Source organism: Aspergillus candidus (genome assembly GCF_002847045.1).
Source record: "Aspergillus candidus strain CBS 102.13 unplaced genomic scaffold BDW47scaffold_6, whole genome shotgun sequence".
Lineage (NCBI taxonomy): Eukaryota > Fungi > Ascomycota > Eurotiomycetes > Eurotiales > Aspergillaceae > Aspergillus > Aspergillus candidus.
The window spans coordinates 53,171-71,095 of NW_020194011.1; the positions used below are offsets into that span (position 1 = coordinate 53,171).

At 53.9% G+C, this 17,925-nt stretch overlaps 8 protein-coding genes across 8 annotated transcripts; 4 read left to right on the top strand and 4 right to left on the bottom strand.

Moving 5' to 3' along the window:
• Positions 1–14: 14 nt before the first annotated feature.
• BDW47DRAFT_122982 (putative UDP-glucose:glycoprotein glucosyltransferase) lies at positions 15–4,695 on the top strand (the record flags this gene model as incomplete). Its single annotated transcript, XM_024815962.1, has 5 exons — positions 15–160; positions 231–584; positions 641–1,454; positions 1,509–1,769; positions 1,828–4,695. The coding sequence occupies 5 exons, from the start codon at positions 15–17 to the stop codon at positions 4,693–4,695; spliced, it is 4,443 nt and encodes a 1,480-aa protein (XP_024674924.1).
• A 74-nt stretch (positions 4,696–4,769) lies between these two features.
• BDW47DRAFT_100153 (exosome non-catalytic core subunit RRP40) lies at positions 4,770–6,001 on the bottom strand. Its single transcript, XM_024811366.1, has one exon. The coding sequence runs from the start codon at positions 5,925–5,927 to the stop codon at positions 4,941–4,943; it is 987 nt and encodes a 328-aa protein (XP_024674925.1). The 5' UTR covers positions 5,928–6,001; the 3' UTR covers positions 4,770–4,940.
• Positions 6,002–6,052: 51 nt separating this feature from the next.
• BDW47DRAFT_100154 (ribosome-associated complex protein SSZ1) lies at positions 6,053–8,561 on the top strand. The gene is made up of 5 exons (XM_024811367.1): positions 6,053–6,227; positions 6,307–6,343; positions 6,405–6,531; positions 6,638–7,409; positions 7,483–8,561. Exons 1-5 carry the CDS (start codon positions 6,135–6,137, stop codon positions 8,143–8,145), a joined length of 1,692 nt encoding a protein of 563 aa, XP_024674926.1. The 5' UTR covers positions 6,053–6,134; the 3' UTR covers positions 8,146–8,561.
• Positions 8,562–8,944: 383 nt separating this feature from the next.
• On the bottom strand, positions 8,945–10,706 carry BDW47DRAFT_100156 (SUR7/PalI family protein). Its single transcript, XM_024811368.1, has 4 exons — positions 10,296–10,706; positions 9,936–10,233; positions 9,697–9,879; positions 8,945–9,640 (listed from the first exon to the last, which is right to left on the bottom strand). Exons 1-4 carry the CDS (start codon positions 10,306–10,308, stop codon positions 9,394–9,396), a joined length of 741 nt encoding a protein of 246 aa, XP_024674927.1. The 5' UTR covers positions 10,309–10,706; the 3' UTR covers positions 8,945–9,393.
• On the bottom strand, positions 10,123–10,709 carry BDW47DRAFT_73455 (uncharacterized protein). The gene is made up of 2 exons (XM_024819715.1): positions 10,296–10,709; positions 10,123–10,233 (listed from the first exon to the last, which is right to left on the bottom strand). Exon 1 carries the CDS (start codon positions 10,673–10,675, stop codon positions 10,403–10,405), a length of 273 nt encoding a protein of 90 aa, XP_024674928.1. The 5' UTR covers positions 10,676–10,709; the 3' UTR covers positions 10,123–10,233; positions 10,296–10,402.
• Positions 10,710–11,162: 453 nt separating this feature from the next.
• BDW47DRAFT_115556 (tRNA methyltransferase RSM22) lies at positions 11,163–15,272 on the top strand (the record flags this gene model as incomplete). Its single annotated transcript, XM_024814812.1, has 5 exons — positions 11,163–11,228; positions 11,333–11,518; positions 11,581–11,883; positions 11,951–12,336; positions 12,866–15,272. The coding sequence occupies 5 exons, from the start codon at positions 11,163–11,165 to the stop codon at positions 15,270–15,272; spliced, it is 3,348 nt and encodes a 1,115-aa protein (XP_024674929.1).
• A 650-nt stretch (positions 15,273–15,922) lies between these two features.
• BDW47DRAFT_122988 (DASH complex subunit SPC19) lies at positions 15,923–16,490 on the bottom strand (the record flags this gene model as incomplete). The annotated part of the gene is made up of 2 exons (XM_024815963.1): positions 15,923–16,303; positions 16,359–16,490. The coding sequence occupies 2 exons, from the start codon at positions 16,488–16,490 to the stop codon at positions 15,923–15,925; spliced, it is 513 nt and encodes a 170-aa protein (XP_024674930.1).
• Positions 16,491–16,685: 195 nt separating this feature from the next.
• BDW47DRAFT_100168 (F1F0 ATP synthase subunit i) lies at positions 16,686–17,830 on the top strand. Its single transcript, XM_024811369.1, has 4 exons — positions 16,686–16,796; positions 16,876–16,905; positions 17,031–17,081; positions 17,207–17,830. The coding sequence occupies exons 1-4, from the start codon at positions 16,760–16,762 to the stop codon at positions 17,260–17,262; spliced, it is 174 nt and encodes a 57-aa protein (XP_024674931.1). The 5' UTR covers positions 16,686–16,759; the 3' UTR covers positions 17,263–17,830.
• The last annotated feature ends 95 nt before the right edge of the window (positions 17,831–17,925 follow it).

Genomic DNA, 17,925 nt, shown 5'->3' on the forward strand with positions numbered 1-17,925 from the left:
GCTCAGATATAGCTATGCATATTGTGTCAAGATTGGCCGCTTCTTGCCGACTGGCAGCCGTGGGGGTTGCTCTCCTGACCCCCCTGGTGCACGCCAGTCCGTCGGTCAATGTTGCTCTGCAAGCTTCTTTTGATTCACCCCAGTATTTGGTTGAGCTTTTGTAAGATGCTCCAGCCCAGCTCAAAGTGCTATCGTCTTGGTTAAGTGGCTAATTGGTACCTGTCTACTAGAGAAACTGCCGCTGAAGAGAACTCAACCGCCTACTTCCCCCTGCTTGACCGCATTGCCGACGGCGCGTTCGACGACACTATTACCGATAAGGAACTCTATGATCGATTTCTACAGATCGTTTCCGGGGATGGTCATCTCCGGACTCCGGAAAGCCTATCGTCATTCAAGGTGTCTCTGGCGATCCGGTCGGCGACTCCCCGAATCGCTGCGCATTACCAGTACTATAATGCTTCGGTCCAGCAGACGTTGATGGCGGCGCAGGATGCTGCCTGTCCAGTCTGGGTACATACCGATGGGAAGCAATACTGTTCTTCGGCTATGGAGCGCGCGCAACAGGATGTCTCGGGTGAATTGTGAGCGGCTCTGAATACCTAGGTGTTGGTCGGATCGTGGGCTTACTTCCATATAGGGATCCGCGCGAGCTCCCGTTTGATAGGGTTCTGGGCGATTTGGCTCTTCCGCCTGCAGTGCTCTACGCAGATGTGTCTTCTCCGATGTTCAAGGACTTCCACCTGGCGCTGAGCGCCCTCGCGAAGGAAGGCCAGATTTCGTATCGTATTCGCTACCGCCCTTCCCAACACAGGAGCCCTCGTCCGCTTTTCGTCTCCGGATATGGTGTCGAGCTCGCGTTGAAACGGACTGATTATATAGTCATTGATGACCGGGATGCCGAGCAGCGAGAGGGTAAACTCAGCAATGCGGATGGGGATGCGCCGGACGACCTTAAACCACTTTCCGCGTCAGAAGTATCGCGCTTGGGGGTGAACACTGTTAGCTATGTCATGGATAGCGACAGTCCTCTTGACACCCTCATCAAGCTTTCTCAGGATTTCCCGAAATATTCCGCGAATGTGGCAGCCCACGATGCGAGCCCCGAGCTCTTGCAAGATATCCGCTCGAGCCGGCTCCAGCTGCTCCCTCCGGGGACCAATGTTATGTGGATCAATGGTGTCCAAGTGGATCCTCGCGAAATCGATGCCTTCTCTCTCCTCGACACTCTACGCCGTGAAAGGAAACTCATCGAAAAGTTCAGAGATCTGGGCATCTCTGCGACAGAAGCAGTGGACCTCCTGTCGCACGAGTACCTCGGCGAGGCGCTGGCCCAGGATGCGCCCCCGCGTTACAACTACCGGGATGAGATTGAAGGAGGCCGCGTTATCATCTGGATGAACGATGTAGAGAAGGATGCCAGATACGAACAGTGGCCCAGCTCAGTCAGAGCGGTACGTCCTCTTTTGTGAACTTGCTGGCCTGCATAGCTAACTATAACCGTACAGTATCTGCAACGCAGCTATCCGGGCCAGCTCCCGGCCGTGCGCCGCAATGCGAACAACATCGTGATTCCTGTGGACTTGTCTAGCATGGAGGGCGTGCAAGTGGTTATCAACAACATTAAGATCTTTGTCCAGAATAATATTCCTGTCAGATTTGGACTCGTTCCCGTTGCTTCCTCGCCTGGATCCTCAGCACAGTTGAAAGTGGCACACTATCTGCAGGAAACGTTTGGTCTGGCGAGTCTTATGCAATTTCTGGAAGAGGTATGTGGATCTTGCCTTAGACGATCGACACCCCTTTGCCGACTGCTAATCGACCTAGACTGCTGCCAAGAAGAGTGCAGCATCGCCAGATAAAGCCTGCTTTGAGGCTGCTACACAGGACCGAACCGCGCGGGCCGATAGGCAGGTCCTGACCTTTGAGGAAGTACTCAAGGACAAGGACCTCGACGCCCTTGTGGCCCGAACGGCGGATTACCAGAAACGGCTCGGAATTGAGGGCAAGAAACCACCTATCTTGGTAAATGGAGCTCCCGTCTCCAGCGGGGAGAGTTGGATGCAGGAGATGAGTGTCGCGATTAGCAAGGATATACAGACGATCCAACAGGGCGTCGCTGAGGGTGTCATCGACGACGATACCGTGATCTACGAGCACCTCCTTGCTGGGGCTTTCGACCGGCGGACTTCTTGGGTTGTGCCTGAAGACCCCAAAGATATCCAGGTTGTGGACATTGCCACGGTTTCGGATTCTAGGGAGGAGGTTCTACGCGAATTGCCGCATATTGCGTCGCAAAGCGATAATGCCCTTGACAGTCTCCATTTACTTGTTGTCGGTGATTTTGATTCCGGGAATGGCCAAGCTCTCTTGACTGCTGCCCTCGAAAGCCGGGGAAAGCACCCCGAAGTAGAGGTCCTCTTCCTTCATAACCCTACCACGCATGGTTCCAGCACAGGTGCATCCGCAGCACTCTATAGATCTCTGAAAGGAGACAAGAAAGGAGATGCTACCCAAGTCCTCGTTGACTTGGCATCTTATGATGGTGCAAAGGCTCCTGAGATTGCTCAATTCTGGGAGGCGCAACAGTCTTTGGCCAAAGACCTTGGCTTTGCCCCTGGTGCACGGGGGGTTGTCATCAACGGGAGGACGGTTGGACCTATCCAGGAAAATGTAGCTGTCTTCCTCGATGACTTAGATCAGCTCTTTGCATACGAGCAGAAGAAACGCATTGACCCGGTTGCAAAGGCTGTCAAGGAGCTCGGATTTGGATCAAAGCTCTCCGGACCGCTTGCTTTTGCCAAGCTCACTTCGCTTACAACCCTCTCGACTATCTCGGATGTTCCCGAAGGAATCTCCCAACCCATGTCGGAAGTCCGGTTGAACCTGTTTGGCAAATGGGAGGACTCTCGCTCGACGATCACCGTTTCAAGCTCTGAAGATCCGGCCATCACCATTGTCGCTTCGATCGACCCTACTTCGGAAGTGGCTCAGAGATGGCTGCCGATTTTGAAGGTCCTTTCGGAACTGGCAAGCGTTAGACTGAGGTTGTTCTTGAACCCGCGCGAACAGATCAGCGAGCTCCCAACCAAGCGTTTCTACCGATATGTACTCGACTCCGAGCCTTCTTTCGACGATGACGGGGCCCTGTCCAGACCGACCGCGTCCTTCTCGGGCGTACCAATTGATGCCCTTCTTACCTTGGGAATGGACGTCCCATCCCCGTGGCTGGTGGCTCCCAAGGAGTCTATACATGATCTTGATAACATCAAGCTGAGCTCCGTGAGAGATGGCGCAGACGTCGATGCCATTTATGCCTTGGAGCATATCCTCATCGAGGGTCATTCCCGGGATACAACCATTAGATCGCCTCCAAGCGGGGTGCAGCTGGTTCTTGGAACCGATGACAACCCTCATTTTGCCGACACGATCATCATGGCCAACCTGGGCTACTTCCAGTTCAAGGCTCAGCCCGGACTGTGGAAGATCGATCTCAAGCCGGGACGCAGCGAGCGCATCTACAATATCGACAGCGTTGGAAGCTTGGGCTATAGCCCACAACCGGGCGATGAGAATACCGAAGTCGCGCTCCTCTCCTTCCAAGGCAAGACGCTTTTCCCGCGTCTGTCGCGCAAGAAAGGCCAAGAGAATGAAGATGTCCTTGAGACTGGGCCGCAGCCGGGTACGGCCATGGACTACGTGTCCAAAGGACTGAACTTTGCCTCCGGCATACTTTCTAGCGTCGGTGTCGGCTCCAAGGGTGAAGAGAAGCACGCCGACATCAATATCTTTTCCGTTGCCAGCGGCCATCTGTACGAGCGCATGTTGAACATTATGATGGTGTCGGTCATGCGCAACACCAACCACTCCGTCAAGTTCTGGTTCATCGAGCAGTTCCTGTCGCCATCATTCAAATCTTTCCTCCCCCACCTGGCAAAGGAATACGGCTTCTCGTACGAGATGGTCACATATAAATGGCCACACTGGCTGCGCGCCCAGAGTGAGAAGCAGCGCCAGATCTGGGGCTACAAGATCCTATTCCTGGACGTGCTCTTCCCCCTCTCGCTAGACAAGGTCATCTTCGTCGACGCAGACCAGATCGTCCGCACAGACATGTATGACCTCGTCACCATGGACCTCGAAGGCGCGCCCTACGGCTTCACCCCCATGTGCGACTCGCGCGAGGAGATGGAAGGCTTCCGCTTCTGGAAGCAGGGCTACTGGAAGAACTTCCTCCGCAGCCAGCCGTACCACATCTCAGCCCTCTACGTCGTCGATCTGAACCGCTTCCGCGCTCTCGCTGCCGGAGACCGCCTTCGCGGCCAGTACCAGATGCTCTCGGCTGACAAGAACAGTCTGAGTAACCTGGACCAGGACCTTCCCAACCACATGCAGCACCAAATCCCGATTAAGAGCCTCCCGCAGGAGTGGCTGTGGTGTGAGACTTGGTGCTCTGATGCTTCCCTCACCCAGGCCCGCACTATCGATCTCTGCAATAACCCGCAGACGAAGGAACCGAAGCTGGACCGTGCGCGCAGGCAGGTGCCTGAGTGGACGGAGTATGATGAGGAAATTGCGGCGTTGTCGAAGAAGGTTGCGCTGGAACAGGAGGTGCTGCAGAAGGAGCAGGAGCAGATGCATGGGGAGGAGGAAGATGAGGATGATGATTCGGGGTGGGATAAAGATGAACTGTAGCGTGTCGTCTTACCGTTCCTTTGGAATTATAGATATTTGGATAGGCCTTTGAGCTTTTATAAATAGACCATGCAAATTTATTGGATCAATCATTCATCCATGTATTGAGAATAGCCCGTTATAGGGGTTTTTTTCCCCTGAAGATACTAGTTCATAGTGTATCCATGTAGAGCTCATGAGTCGAAGATAAAAGAAATGCCAACACAACAATGCAAAAGCCGAACCAAACGCCCATCCACGCCTCCCTACGACTCAATCTTCATCTCACGCAACACCCTCGAGACCAACTTCCTCTGATCCGCCGGCGCCAAACCCAACTCATCAATAGCACTCAAACACCGCCCAATAGCAACAGTCGCCTTCACAGCGGAATCACCCCCATTCGCACAATCCACCCAAACCTTCCCATTCCTCCCAACAGCAATCTCAAAGCCCCCCACCTTCTCCAACTTCCTCCCCAGCTCCGCCAAAACCACCAGTCCAGCAACCGCACCGTCCTCGTCCTCCGCCGCCGCCGACGACGAGGAGCTCGCGCGCATCAACCGCGCCGCCATCCCAACAGACACATCGAACACCATCCCCCCAGTCAATGGCCCCAACCCCCCAGGCTCCGCCTTCCCCGTCGCGGGATTAACGCACGTCAACTCGGCCTCCGCGCCGGGCCCCATCCCCATAGATAGCACGCGCGCGTACACCAGATCGCCCCCCTTGAGCATCGGGCGGGTTTTCTTGCTTGCACCTTCGAATGAGAGCTGGCCCAAGAGTAACTGCGGTGCTTGCGGCGTCACCACGCAGTGGAAGTAGTCTGGGCTGGAGTGGTGGACTTGTGCGATGACGAGGTCGTTGGCTGTCGGTATGTAGCGTCTGTTTGGCGGGGTTTGCATTGATAGTCCGTTTCGTTTGTGGTCTGTTGAGAGGATCCCGGGCTGCGTAGTGGAGAGAACGTGTGTGGTGGTGTGGGACTTGGAGGTGGTGGTGGGGGTCGGTTGTGAGGAGAGTAGGCGTAGGCCGGGGCCTAGTCGGAGGGGTGCGGATCCGGACGACGCGGGGAAGTTCTCCGGGGGGATGTCGTCGCCCGGGAGGAGTATTAAGGGGGATGTCATGGTGAGTGGAATCGGGTGAGGTATGGTGTTGGTAGGATGGCGAAGGATATACAGATGGTCGAGTCTTTTGATGCTGAGGAAAAAACGGGAAGATGCGCCATGCTTATCGGCTATCACCACGTGATACATTCATAATTAGTAATCCACTGCACAAGCTATCGATAATGGCGAAATTTGCCCGCCCTGTGCAAACATGTCAAAAATTTTTTCTCTCCGCCGACAAAGTCGAAAGTTCGAAGTTTCTCCGGTCTTGTATTGATTCGATCCTTCTCCTCACTTCGCATCTCACTTCCCCCCCTCAACTCCTTCCGGTCTTCGTCTTTCGTTCTTTTCAAGATGAGTGACGCTCCTAACGGTACCGCCGCCGAGCGGTTTGCAATTGGTATCTCCTTTGGCAACTCTTACAGCTCGATTGCCCGCATCAACCCTGTATGGCTTGTCCCCCGTGCGACAGTTTCTCTTGAGGAGATCTTTCTTGATGATAGATGCTAATATATGGGACTTATAGGAAGGCAAGGCTGAGGTTATCGCCAACGAGGAGGGAGGTATGTCATGATATTCCTTTCAAACTTGACCTTTCGATGGGCACTGACATCGCATCGATAGACCGCCAGATTCCTTCCGTCCTCTCGTACATTGGTGGTGAAGAGTACCATGGCACTCAGGCCAAGGCTCAGCTCATTCGCAACTCCAAGAATACTGTCGCATACTTCAGAGACTACCTCGGCAAGGAGTAAGTCATATAACCCTTTTTTTTTTTATTCTTTCTTTCGTTTTCGCCCCTCTCGAGTACTCCAAAATGGCGGGGCAAAGGATCCTGACAGACTTTTTTCTTCCAGCTTCAAGTCGATAGATCCTACTCCTTGCCACAACTCCGCCCACCCCCAGCAGAGCGACTCCACTGTCGCCTTCTCCATCTGCGATGGCGAGAGCGAGACCCCCAGCACCGTTACCGTTTCCGAGGTTGCGACCCGCCACATGCGTCGTCTGAGACAGTCCGCCTCGGACTTCCTGGGTAAGGATGTCAACGCCGCCGTCATCACCGTCCCTACCGACTTCACCGACGCCCAGCGTGAGGCCCTGATTGCCGCCACCAAGGCTGCCGGCATGGAGGTCCTGCAGCTCATCCACGAGCCCGTTGCTGCGGTGCTGGCTTATGACGCTCGCCCCGAGGCCGTGGTCGCCGATAAGCTGGTTGTTGTCGCTGATCTGGGTGGTACCCGCTCCGATGCCGCCGTCGTTGCCTGCCGCGGTGGTATGTACACCATCCTGGCCACCGCTCACGACTACGAGCTGGGTGGTGCCACTCTTGACAAGATTGTTATCGACCACTTCGCCAAGGAGTTCATCAAGAAGCACAAGACCGACCCTCGCGAGGACGCCCGTGGCCTGGCCAAGCTGAAGCTCGAGGGTGAAGCCACCAAGAAGACGCTGAGCTTGGGTACCAACGCTAGCTTGAGCATCGAGAGCTTGGCGGATGGCATTGACTTCCAATCCAACGTCAACCGTACCCGCTATGAGTTGCTGTCCAACAAGGTCTTCGCTCAGTTCACCGGTCTGATCGAGCAGGTCGTGAAGAAGGCCGACCTGGATGTTCTGGATATCGACCAGGTGAGTATTTCCCGGGGGGGGGTTTCCCCCGTCCCCTTCCCCGTCACGGAAACCTTTTTAACAATGATCCCAGGTCATCTTCGCCGGCGGCGCCTCGCACACCCCCAAGATCGCCCAGTTGGCCAGCAACATCTTCCCCGAGACCACCCAGATCCTGGCCCCCTCGACGCTGGTCAGCGCCATCAACCCCTCCGAGCTGGCTCCCCGCGGTGCCGCCATCCAGGCCTCTCTCATCCAGGAGTTCGACCAGGAGGACATCGAGCAGTCCATCCACCCCATGGTCACCGCCACCACCCACCTCAAGAACGCCATCGGTGTCGAGATCTCTTCCGGCGGCGCCACGGAGTTCAAGCCCCTGATGCACACCGAGACCGCTCTCCCCGCCCGCCGCGTGGCGCAGTACAACGCCCCCAAGGAGGGCGGTGATGTGCTCATCCGTGTGTGTGAGGGTGTCCGCTCCATCAAGGTCACCAAGCCCGAGCCTAAGGCCAAGGAAGAGAAGCCCAAGGGCGACGAAGACGACTCCGACTTCGACTCCGACGAGGACGAGGAGGAGGAGACCCGCGAGATTGTCTGGAAGACCGAGAAGCCCATCGCCGAGCTGGCCGTCAAGGGCACCAAGGCCGGCAGCAAGGTCGAGCTCATGGTCCACGTCAACCCCGACCTCGGCATGCAGATCACCGCCCGGGAGGTCGGTGGCCAGAGCGCCGTCCGTGGAGCCGTCCAGTCGGCTTGAATGAGCGGTGGTTATCACTGACACTCGCGTAATCAATCTTCTTCTTCCCTCTCCTCCCCCCCCCATCTGCTTGCTTCTCCCGATGCAGGTACCGTGATACTTGCTTCCACGTCTTGGATATGGATATTATAGAATCATAAAGACTGGACCGGGTACATCTACTTTGTCTCTGTTTGTTTGTTTCTTTTGTCACAGGGGTGGCAATAACAATGGGCATAGACGGGGGTGTTCGGGCCTGGGTCGAGAGAGCAAGTCTTAGATTTCTTTTTTCCTTCCCTTTTCTTTTCTATTTTGGTTCCATTTTTTTGTCTTTTCTGCGTGCTATCCGCAATGACTGTTTGATGATGAATGTATCCATGAAGGTCTTCAAAAGTATATAGAGATATTCATACGGCACAATAGAGAACTCGACGAGATGATCTCGCTGTGTAGATGTAGAGATTGCACGACCTTATGATGTGGAAGGACCGACGAAAACGGTCCCAAGAACAATAATATTTGTTATTGATGACTATTCAGCTGCGAGTGGTTGCAAAAAGGGTTGCAACAACCGCGACAGTCAAAAGAACAAGTTATGTGGATAGGAAACAACGTATGTCGGCTGATGTTTGGCCGTTTTTTAAGTTTCACAAATGCACATATGACAGGTTAAAATGAGAAGAGCGGAGTTTCTTTAGAAACCTATATAGATTGTTGGGATATCAGTCAGGTTTAGACGTTTGGCCACCGTTTTGGCGTAGCGGTATTGAGATAAATCCCATATTGCTGCTGCTTCCTGTGGTGTACTTGCGGACCATTTTCTTCTTTCACTTCGTGAACTCCATTATATTGTATACATTACTGCCTAGTGATACAGCCGATATAGAGCACAAGCACAAGCACAAGCACAAAAAAACAGAGATATCATGGGGTGACATATATCGTTGAAATTAAGTAACGTGCATGTAACTGTAAAATATGATAAGACAGATGGGGGTTTCAGAATATTAAATATGAGAATGATGAGGGCTCCAGGTTTCCACACGTAGAGAAGGGAGCTATTGTCATGAGTTTTGGTATCGCAGGCACGGCGCCACGTTCGCTGACAATACCAGTGGCAGATATGAATCTGACGGGTAAAGCGTGCCGATGAGACGAGACCGACCTGCGATGAAGGTCCAATGAGGAAGCAAATGCAGTCGACAAGACGGAAAGAGACACGTTCTAGGGGCCGTGCCTCTTATTGAGACTGTTCTTGTTTGAAATGGTTTACGGGTTGACTTCCTTGTTGGCCTCGACGCTGGGGGAACGCTGCGACGAGAAGAATCCGCGGCGACGGTGCTCACGGCCGCTGTATCCGGAATCTTTTTGGCCCACGGCGCCGCCCATGCAGTATAGGACACAGGAAATCAGCAGGCAGGCCATTGCGGTCCACATGAAGGCGAAGGCCTTGACTCCCAGACGGGCTCTCTGGTCGTTGGCGTTGAACTTGTTGCGGCCTTGGACGTACACGGCGCTGAAGAGGGAGTTAGCCGAGCTCTTTGGGCTTTCCATAGTTGACAGGCGACTCACGTGATCAGACAGGTGGTGATCGTCTCAAAGAGCAGAGCGAGCCAGGCCAAGGCGGACGACAGGTAGCTCCCAACGCGGGTGCACATGGCCAGGAAGCCCGTGAACAGCGAGGTGACCGCGAAGAACAAGGCGATGATGAAGAACGGGAAGGAGAACCGGGACGTCAGAAAGTAGTGGTTTGTCCTGCAGTGGTTAGTCCAATGCCCCATGCACCAAATGAAAGAAGCCGTCTATCTCACCCGATGAAATCCTTAGGGATACCCTCCGTCGTGCCGAATGTGCGGTGACTCGGGGGGTCGAATGGGTAGGCCGGATAGTTTGTGCCGCATTCGCTCTTCCCATGATCATTTACGGCGCAGAGATTCCAGTAGGTCCAACGGGAGAGTGCTGGTGCCCCCGGGATTCTGCTGGTATCTACCTGGAGAAAGTAGATCTGGTTCAGCGGGTTCGAGTTCCTGGCGCCTCCAAGGAAGGTGAGGAACATCAATAGTAGGGCGGAGGCCGTGAAGAACAGGCCCAACAGGCCCATGGCCACTCCTAGAGGGAAACTGTTAGCGCATGAGCTATCAATGGCACATGTAGCTCTCTGGAAAACATACTGCTCAGAGGCATGATTACGCTGAATTGCCCTTTACTTCACTTGATTGAAGGGCTGGTATGTCAGTGAGGCTCTTGAATATGCGACTATTCAATCCTTGGCTTTTGTTTAATCTTTTTTGCTTCCTTTGAAAGAACTCTCCAGACCGAAGAAAAAAGGAGACAAAAGATCAAGACCGACCAAAAGGAAAAAAGAGCGAGAGCTCAGGAAGTCCGCGGAAGTAATATCAGCAAATAGGTGGGAAATAGAGTCCGGGATTAAGCTTGCTATTAAGGGGGATATCCGGAGAACCCGGGTGCGACAACCATATGATAGGCAGAAGAGAGCATCATCATTGCTATCATCATCATCATGATTACCATTAGAGGAACGCAGGGTCATGCGAAGGAGGGTTCGGGAGGGGGAAGAAGAGTCGATACAGAGTTGAGGTTTGGCTCCACCGAGATATCTCGACGTCATCGTTATGCCAGTTGCCGCTAACTATGCTGGGATAGTGCATACACTAGGCCTATTATAGTAGGCGGTCAGTGTTATCCATGACGTTGTCTCGACCACCACCACCAGGAATGCCTTCATCTTCATCCACCGACGTTGCATTCCCCAAGGCTTTACCCTCCCGATTGCTTTGTGCTTTGTTTTACGTTGAATTTTTTTCTCTTTCCCGATTCTGACGAAGTTGACGTGGGCCCTGCTTTGGAAAAAGTTAACTCAGGTCTCGTTCTTCCCTGTCTACGAGCTGTCAGTTTCAACGCCTTGTACTAGGAGTGCCTAGCCCTAAGGTGTATCCGAGGTCCCCGAGAGCCAAGAGTCTGGGTGGAGGAAGCCTCCTGGTGATTGATTGTTTGGGCTGGGCTCTGGTGAAGCCATCATGGCGACATGGGCTTATCCACCGCTCCCTCCGGCGCAGATCGAACAGGAGGCCGATAGCGCATTGGTACCCCCCCCCCCCCGCCCCTTCATACTCGCCCTGCATTGGTGATCTTACTTGGATGATTTGCACCAGAGTTACGAACGTTGCTCATCCACTGTCGTATTTAGGACAGAGAGTTAGAATGGTTACTGCGATCTCTGCAAGACTCCCTTACATCGCTGCGGGAAGGCCTACAGGATTGCGCCTCCTTGCTAGCCCCCAAAGAACCGGGGTCGACTCTGGTCATTTCGTCCGTACGATCGGAAAATGTAAAAGGGTTTGTGACAAGGGTTGGCACCAAGATCGTGAAAGGTGTATGTTGTAGTCTCCATATCTCTGCTTTGGGGGAAAAGTCTGACTTGGTTGGATACGGTAGGATATCCAACTTCGCCTGAGCTCCCTAGCCTCTGCTCGAGGTTCTACTACTCGCCTATGCCTGTCGAATGCGCCTACCGCTCCGGAGCTCGTGCTTGATCAACTAGTCTCGGTACGAAATCTGGTTAACCAGAGTTTGGATGTAGTGGATGTTAGCGCTTGGACGGGTGACCCCCTCAATCCAAGCTTCATCTTCGGTCAATTACGCCTTTTACATGAAACCATCTCCGAGGCGCGGCAGATGTTGAAAGGGGAGAGCGATCACACCAAAAGTGATTGGTGTAATGGGAGCGCGCCGGAAGATGTAAGCTGCCCGACGAATGTCGGTACTATGGTGTGCATGACCCCTGCTCATACATGATGGCCTCTAGATGTTTGACCCTCCGCTACCGTCGTATCTCTCGTTCCACCTCTCTATCGTGGACTCCGCACTTGTCCTGTACTTGAGAACGCTGGAGTCCACCTCCCCCACCCACACGGCCTCCGCCTTCGCGACAGACATCTCTCTAACCGGGTTCAACATCCGAGACCGCTTGTTTGGCTCTCGGAATCGCACCCACGACGAAGCTGGGGAGTTCTTCGCCTGGAAAGGTGACGAAGTCAGAGTGCGAGAGAGGATCCGTATCGAGAGTCAGGATCCCAGTCTGATGGCTGTGATGGCCAAGTTAACTGCCCTGGAGCACGAAGTCATGAAATGGACGACCGCTCTCAAGGTGCTGATGGGGACTGAAGACACGGACAGCGACGAACAGCCTCTGTGAATAAGATTTCCTATTAGAGATTGTATGTAAGCTACCAGAGATAGATACCCTTGATGATATATTGAACAACCCGACAAAACAGTAACTTGATAGTATTTCAGCATAGGTAGGACATAAAACAGTAGTGCATGCATTGATTATATAATATACTTCGGGCTGGATGCCCACCAATGAGAAACGCCACAATGGGCGGCGCATAATGCGGCCGGGCTTGGCACAAGTTTTCCTTTTGGATCAGGGTCGCGCAAGTGGCGTTGCAGGTTCTTTCACAAACCCAGCTTGTTTCATTGTTTTCAGCTTGGTGGAAGGCGTGAGGATGCTACCACGATCACCGGCAACGAGGGCGAGTCGATCTTGTCCTCAGCATCTGCTCCGGACTCTCACTTCTCATGCTCCGTCGCGGACAGTTTCGAACCAGCTCCGCGGAGCTGCAAGCCTCATTCCTCAGCGGTCGAAAACCACCCATGCGTTGAGTGGCACGCCTACGATTACGTCTCGAACTCGATTCCCGCGACCGATAGTCAGCGACCGTTGTACTGGGCGATGGAAGATTGGTGCGAGATCCTTGTCTACGGACGCGCCTGCGGAGGTGGAAGCCCGCGCGGATCGGAAAGACGCTATCTACGCCTTGATCGACCAAATCAATAGCAATGAGGTTGTACTGGCGGAGATGATGGATGAGTTGGATTTATTGGATGATTTTAGCGGAGTCCTTAACCTCGAAGGCCCCGAACTTGACGACGTGTTTAGCCAGACAATCGGCCACCGAGATGAACAGACACTGGAAGCGCGGGTACGACTTGCGCGACAAGATTTTGGAGATTTTCTCCCGGAGGGTCATCTGAATGCTAGAGAGATTCAGCTGTATACCCGATTATATGGCGAGCCGGTGATACGCGAACAAGAAACAGAGTTGGAGCTCTTAGAGGTGGAAGAGAGCCCCGATAAACTCTACCGGGAGGATGGCCAAGGAGGTTGGGAAGAAATTGAGATAGAGGAGGAGTCTGTGCTTGAAGAGGAGGCTCCAGTGGTATACGATATGGATTTCCCGCCGCCGGCGGACGAAACCGCCGCTATGCAACGGACCAGGGAAGTGGCCGAGCAGCTAGGTGGGCATGTTATGCTGGAGGAGTTCCAAGACGAAGCAGTTCCCGACGCTACCCCACGGCTGCATCCACTTACAGCGGAAGGGAAGTTCTCTCCGGATCCAAGCACGGTATTCCCGCCCAAGGACTCAATGACTGGGCCGATTTCCATCATCCTGTCGGAATTCTCCAACAAGCACATTGCGGATGTCGCCCATCGTACATTCGGCGGCCCCCGACTTCCGAATTCTACCTCAACCCTTCCTGCACGGGCCCAGCTCCCCCAGCTCCCGATTGCCCTGGATGCGACTCAGCGTTATATGGGTGAGATGGAAGCCAATGTTTATCTTGCTACCCTGTACCCTGGGATGTATGCATCCATTCTTAGCACCCTGGTCGAGGTTCGGAAGCGCTTGGGCTCGGAATGGATCCGCCGTCTGATGTCGCAAGAAGGCGGCCCGAATGTTCTGGACGCCAGTGCCGGCGGTGCTGGTGTCTTAGCGTGGAGGGATGTCCTTCGCGCGGAGTGGGAGCTGATGGTTCCAGACCATCCCCCATCCAACCCTATCCCAGTGGGTAGGTCGACTGTGGTCACTGGGTCCGACTCTCTCCGGATGCGCGCGAGTGCGATGTTAGAAAACACAACCTTCCTTCCACGGTTGCCTGACTATGTTAACACCCGTGGAAAGCCGACGTTGGAAGACGAGCGAGCTCCGAAAAGGAAACAGTTTGACATCATTGTGGCGCCGCATTCGATAATGGGCATCGAGGAGGAGTACGTGCGGAAGCAACACGTCGAAAACCTCTGGAACCTCCTCAACCCCAACGGTGGAGTTCTGATTCTCCTGGAAAAGGGACACCAGAAAGGATTCGAGGCCGTCGCCAGTGCCCGCGAGATGTTACTCAAGCGACACATCGCTAGTCCCGGGTCGACGCGGTACGAGGATCTCACCGAATCGCCCGGAGAGCAGACGCACGTGGACAAAGAACCCGGCATGATCATCGCCCCCTGCACCAACCATTCCAAATGCCCAATGTTCCACATGTCCGGCCACGCCAAGGGCCGCCAGGATTTCTGCCACTTCGAACAACGATATATCCGACCGGACTTCCTCCAGCGCATCATCGGCGCCAAGGACCGCAACCACGAAGACGTCAAATTCAGCTACCTCGCCGTCCAGCGCGGCGTGGACCTCCGCGAGGTGAAAGGCATCGTCCAAGGCCCCCAAGCCACCGAAGCCGCCTTCGAAGGCTACGAGACCCCCCACGACCTGACAGAACGAGAAGTGGACGAGCTCGAGGCAGACACCGTTCCCCACCTACAGCCCGAAGCAAGCGAGCGCGAAGGACTCGAGAAGGGCCAGGAATTCAACACGCTGTCCCTCCCGCGTCTCGTCTACCCGCCCATGAAACGCCGCGGACACGTCACCTTCGACGTGTGCACACCGGCCGCAAAGATCGAGCGCTGGACCGTCCCCCGCTCTTTCAGCCGCCGCGCCTACAAAGACGCCCGCAAGTCCCAGTGGGGCGATCTGTGGGCGTTGGGCGCAAAGACGCGCATCCCCCGCTCCTTGAGACTGGGCGATAAGCGCGGAGAGGGCAAAAAGGAGCGCCTGGCGCGACGCGCGGCCGAGCAAGCGGAGATGAACGGGTTGGAAGAGATGGAAGAGGGAGCGGAAGTGCCCGTGTTGGATAAAACTTCCCCTGCCTGGGCTGATCCTGAGCCTCCGCGGAAGAAGAAGGGGCAGAAAGTCGCTCCCTGGAAGAAGCAGGCGGAACACAGGAGTTATAGAAAGGCTTTGAGGAATAATACTCGGAAGCATCTGGCTGAGTCTGAGTCTGGTTGAACTGTGGCCGTGTCGTTTTGTTTCTTCGTTGGACAAAGTTTGGTTATGAAGACGGCGCATTAGGGTTGCAACTCCTGTTTTATTTTCCAAGGAATGGACAGGCTTGGGTTTTGAATGCTTTAGGATGTTATTCTATGTATCATATCTGTACGATAAGCGGGGCTCAATCTGGTTAAGATATATTGCGTGTACATTAGCTCTTCCCTCAATATCATAACTCCGTTATCGTTAATTAGCGTTACGATTTGGTAAAACGCCGAAACGATGAGCACGCTTTTCCAACACCGAGGCTTGGCGTGATTTTTCCCACTGTTAACCGTTCCAAATCCGTGATATGTTTTCAAACATCTTTTGGGATATTTATCATATCACATGAAGCCCTGGGTAGGAAGACATGAACTCTGGAGAGTTCTATGCCCTTGCACATAGCGATGGACACAGGCCGTGAATGCTGTTGTGGTAGGTTGGAAGTCTCATCACCTGGGCATACATTCAGCTCAGAGACTACGGCTCTGTAGACTGAAGGATGTCTGGGCTTCAAAAATGCGCACAAAACGCATTTCCATTTCACCGCTGGTAAATACCACACGAAGGTAGCAGACATATTCTCATAACTCATGACTCAATTGAGCGGCGGACGGACAGACCCCTCACTGAAAAGCCATACTCTTCCGCAGCTGGCGCTCTCTCTGTGTACTCTGCAGCTCCAGTCTCTCCACCGCATATTGCAGACGCTCTTTCTTCTGAATCAGACGTCGCAACTCTGCCGCTTTGGCTGCCGAGGTTGTAGAGGTCGCACCCAGTCGATTGCTTGAGCTGGGGCGGTCGCGACTCGATGGTTGGCGCGTGTCGTTCGAATTTAATCGGCCTTCTTGGAGTTCGCACTTGGCGCGCAGGCCTTGTTCGCGGCGGGACAGCTTCTCGACGTGGTTGGAGGCTAATGAGAGCAGCTGGGCGATGCTTGGGGTGATTTCGTCGAGGAGGGACTGTTGCGCCTCGCGGAGGGTCGGTTCGGGGAGGAGTTCAAAGTGCTATTGTGGGTGGGGTTAGTATGTTTGATTGATTGTATAGAGGCTTGGGACTTACTCGTGTGGTCTGTAGGACCTTGCATAGTCGGGGGAAGTCGCTCACTCCGGCGTCTAGGGTGGAGATAGACGAGTCCAGGAGGTGGAGGGAGGACTGGAGGGAGGATACGGAGGAGGAGAGTGAGGCTGCCATGATGTAGAGATGTTATGAATCAACCAAGAATAACAATGTAGTTGACTTCAAAGAGTAAGTGTTTACATGCCGGTTGTCGGAGGGGCTGATGCAGCGGCAAAAGCGGCAAGCGCACTAAACCTGATCGGGCAAAAGCGGCTAGGCGTCGGACTTCCGGACAAACCTCGTTGTTCCCGCTTCTCCTCGTCGCTCTCCGTCTCTCAGCTCCTTCACTCCATCCCCCTCTTCCGCAATCAGGTCTTCGCTGTCCAGTACACGAATACGCAATCATGTCTCTCCTCGGAAAGAAGTTCCCGACCCCTGTCGGTAAGTTTGTCGCTTTGCAGTACTGGGATTGTTCGGTGGACCGCCCGGAATAAGGACTAACTGGATTGCCTCACTATAGCAAAGCCTATGGCTCCTTTCTTCGCCGCCGGTATGTGTTACTCTTGCGCTGTCGGTCTCATCGTGATGTGTAGACCCTGATTGATATGGGATATTGTCTCGAGCTTGGGATTGAGAGGGTATATGTCCGACGTTCTGCTTCTAACTGTGCCTTAGGTGTCGTCATCCTCTACGGCGTCAACTCGTTCGCCAACGTCCTCATGTCGAGTGAGTCCCCCGCTGCTTCAATTCCATTGAGACATTTTTTTCCCGCGGGCGGGAATGCCAATCACGACCACTTTCACCCTCGAGGTTGATTACCGTGCCATTGCTAACCTCGGACACCCCATCAGCCGACGAGTTCAAGAACGACCCCCGCAACCCCAACGCCAAGAACCCCAAGCACTAGATTGTGCCTTAGGAGTTTTTTGAAGACGGTGTGTCGAAAGAGTGAGGATTGTGGTGGGCGACTCGACGCCCAGATTGCTGTTTCGCCTTTGTTTCGACGTCGCGGGCGGTTCATCTGTACAGGCATAGATTTTACCGTCATAGATCCAATGACGAATTGACAAGTTGTACCACTATTCTTATCGTCGTGTCCTTTTCCTGGCTGCATTTCGGACTGGTTGCATCCTGAACTGGTTGAGATCCAGTGGCGGATCCGGCACGATGCCAGGCTTTCCAGGTTGGCGGTGTATGGCGGTTAGCCTACACTGCATCTAAGCCTGTCAGCTAATTATCTGCCGACCACTGGACTGGGTCTGTCTCTACAGCAAAGATGCAGGCAGGACGGGACTCCGTTTATGTTTCTCGCTGTTCGTAGGATCGGTCTTTCCTGATGCCTTCTCGCCGAGGTATGCGTTGTGGCCAGACGACAAATTGTAAACTTGTACTAGAGCACGAAAGCCTTTCTTCCAACATTAGTTGATATACACCTTCAATTTCAGTGTTCAAGGAATGCGTGTCGACTAGTGTTTAGTAGCGTCCACTGTTGGTGTACAAAGTTGCAGTCAATTTAACCATATATCTACCATCGTACCTTATGCTATAATGCCAACTACCATACTCTAGC

Bases quoted from the DNA above. Each gene is read 5' to 3' on its own strand.
- BDW47DRAFT_100153 (XM_024811366.1), bottom strand. From the start codon at position 5,927: ATGTATCACGTGGTGATAGCCGATAAGCATGGCGCATCTTCCCGTTTT.
- BDW47DRAFT_100154 (XM_024811367.1), top strand. From the start codon at position 6,135: ATGAGTGACGCTCCTAACGGTACCGCCGCCGAGCGGTTTGCAATTGGT. The intron at 6,344-6,404 runs GTATGTCATGAT...TCGCATCGATAG, and splicing joins TATCGCCAACGAGGAGGGAG to ACCGCCAGATTCCTTCCGTC. The intron at 6,532-6,637 runs GTAAGTCATATA...TTTTTCTTCCAG, and splicing joins AGAGACTACCTCGGCAAGGA to CTTCAAGTCGATAGATCCTA.
- BDW47DRAFT_100156 (XM_024811368.1), bottom strand. The intron at 9,880-9,935 runs GTGAGATAGACG...TAACCACTGCAG, and splicing joins ATCCCTAAGGATTTCATCGG to GACAAACCACTACTTTCTGA. The intron at 9,641-9,696 runs GTGAGTCGCCTG...CTCCCTCTTCAG, and splicing joins ATCACCACCTGTCTGATCAC to CGCCGTGTACGTCCAAGGCC.
- BDW47DRAFT_73455 (XM_024819715.1), bottom strand. From the start codon at position 10,675: ATGACCCTGCGTTCCTCTAATGGTAATCATGATGATGATGATAGCAAT.
- BDW47DRAFT_100168 (XM_024811369.1), top strand. From the start codon at position 16,760: ATGTCTCTCCTCGGAAAGAAGTTCCCGACCCCTGTCG. The intron at 16,797-16,875 runs GTAAGTTTGTCG...GCCTCACTATAG, and splicing joins GAAGTTCCCGACCCCTGTCG to CAAAGCCTATGGCTCCTTTC. The intron at 16,906-17,030 runs GTATGTGTTACT...ACTGTGCCTTAG, and splicing joins GGCTCCTTTCTTCGCCGCCG to GTGTCGTCATCCTCTACGGC.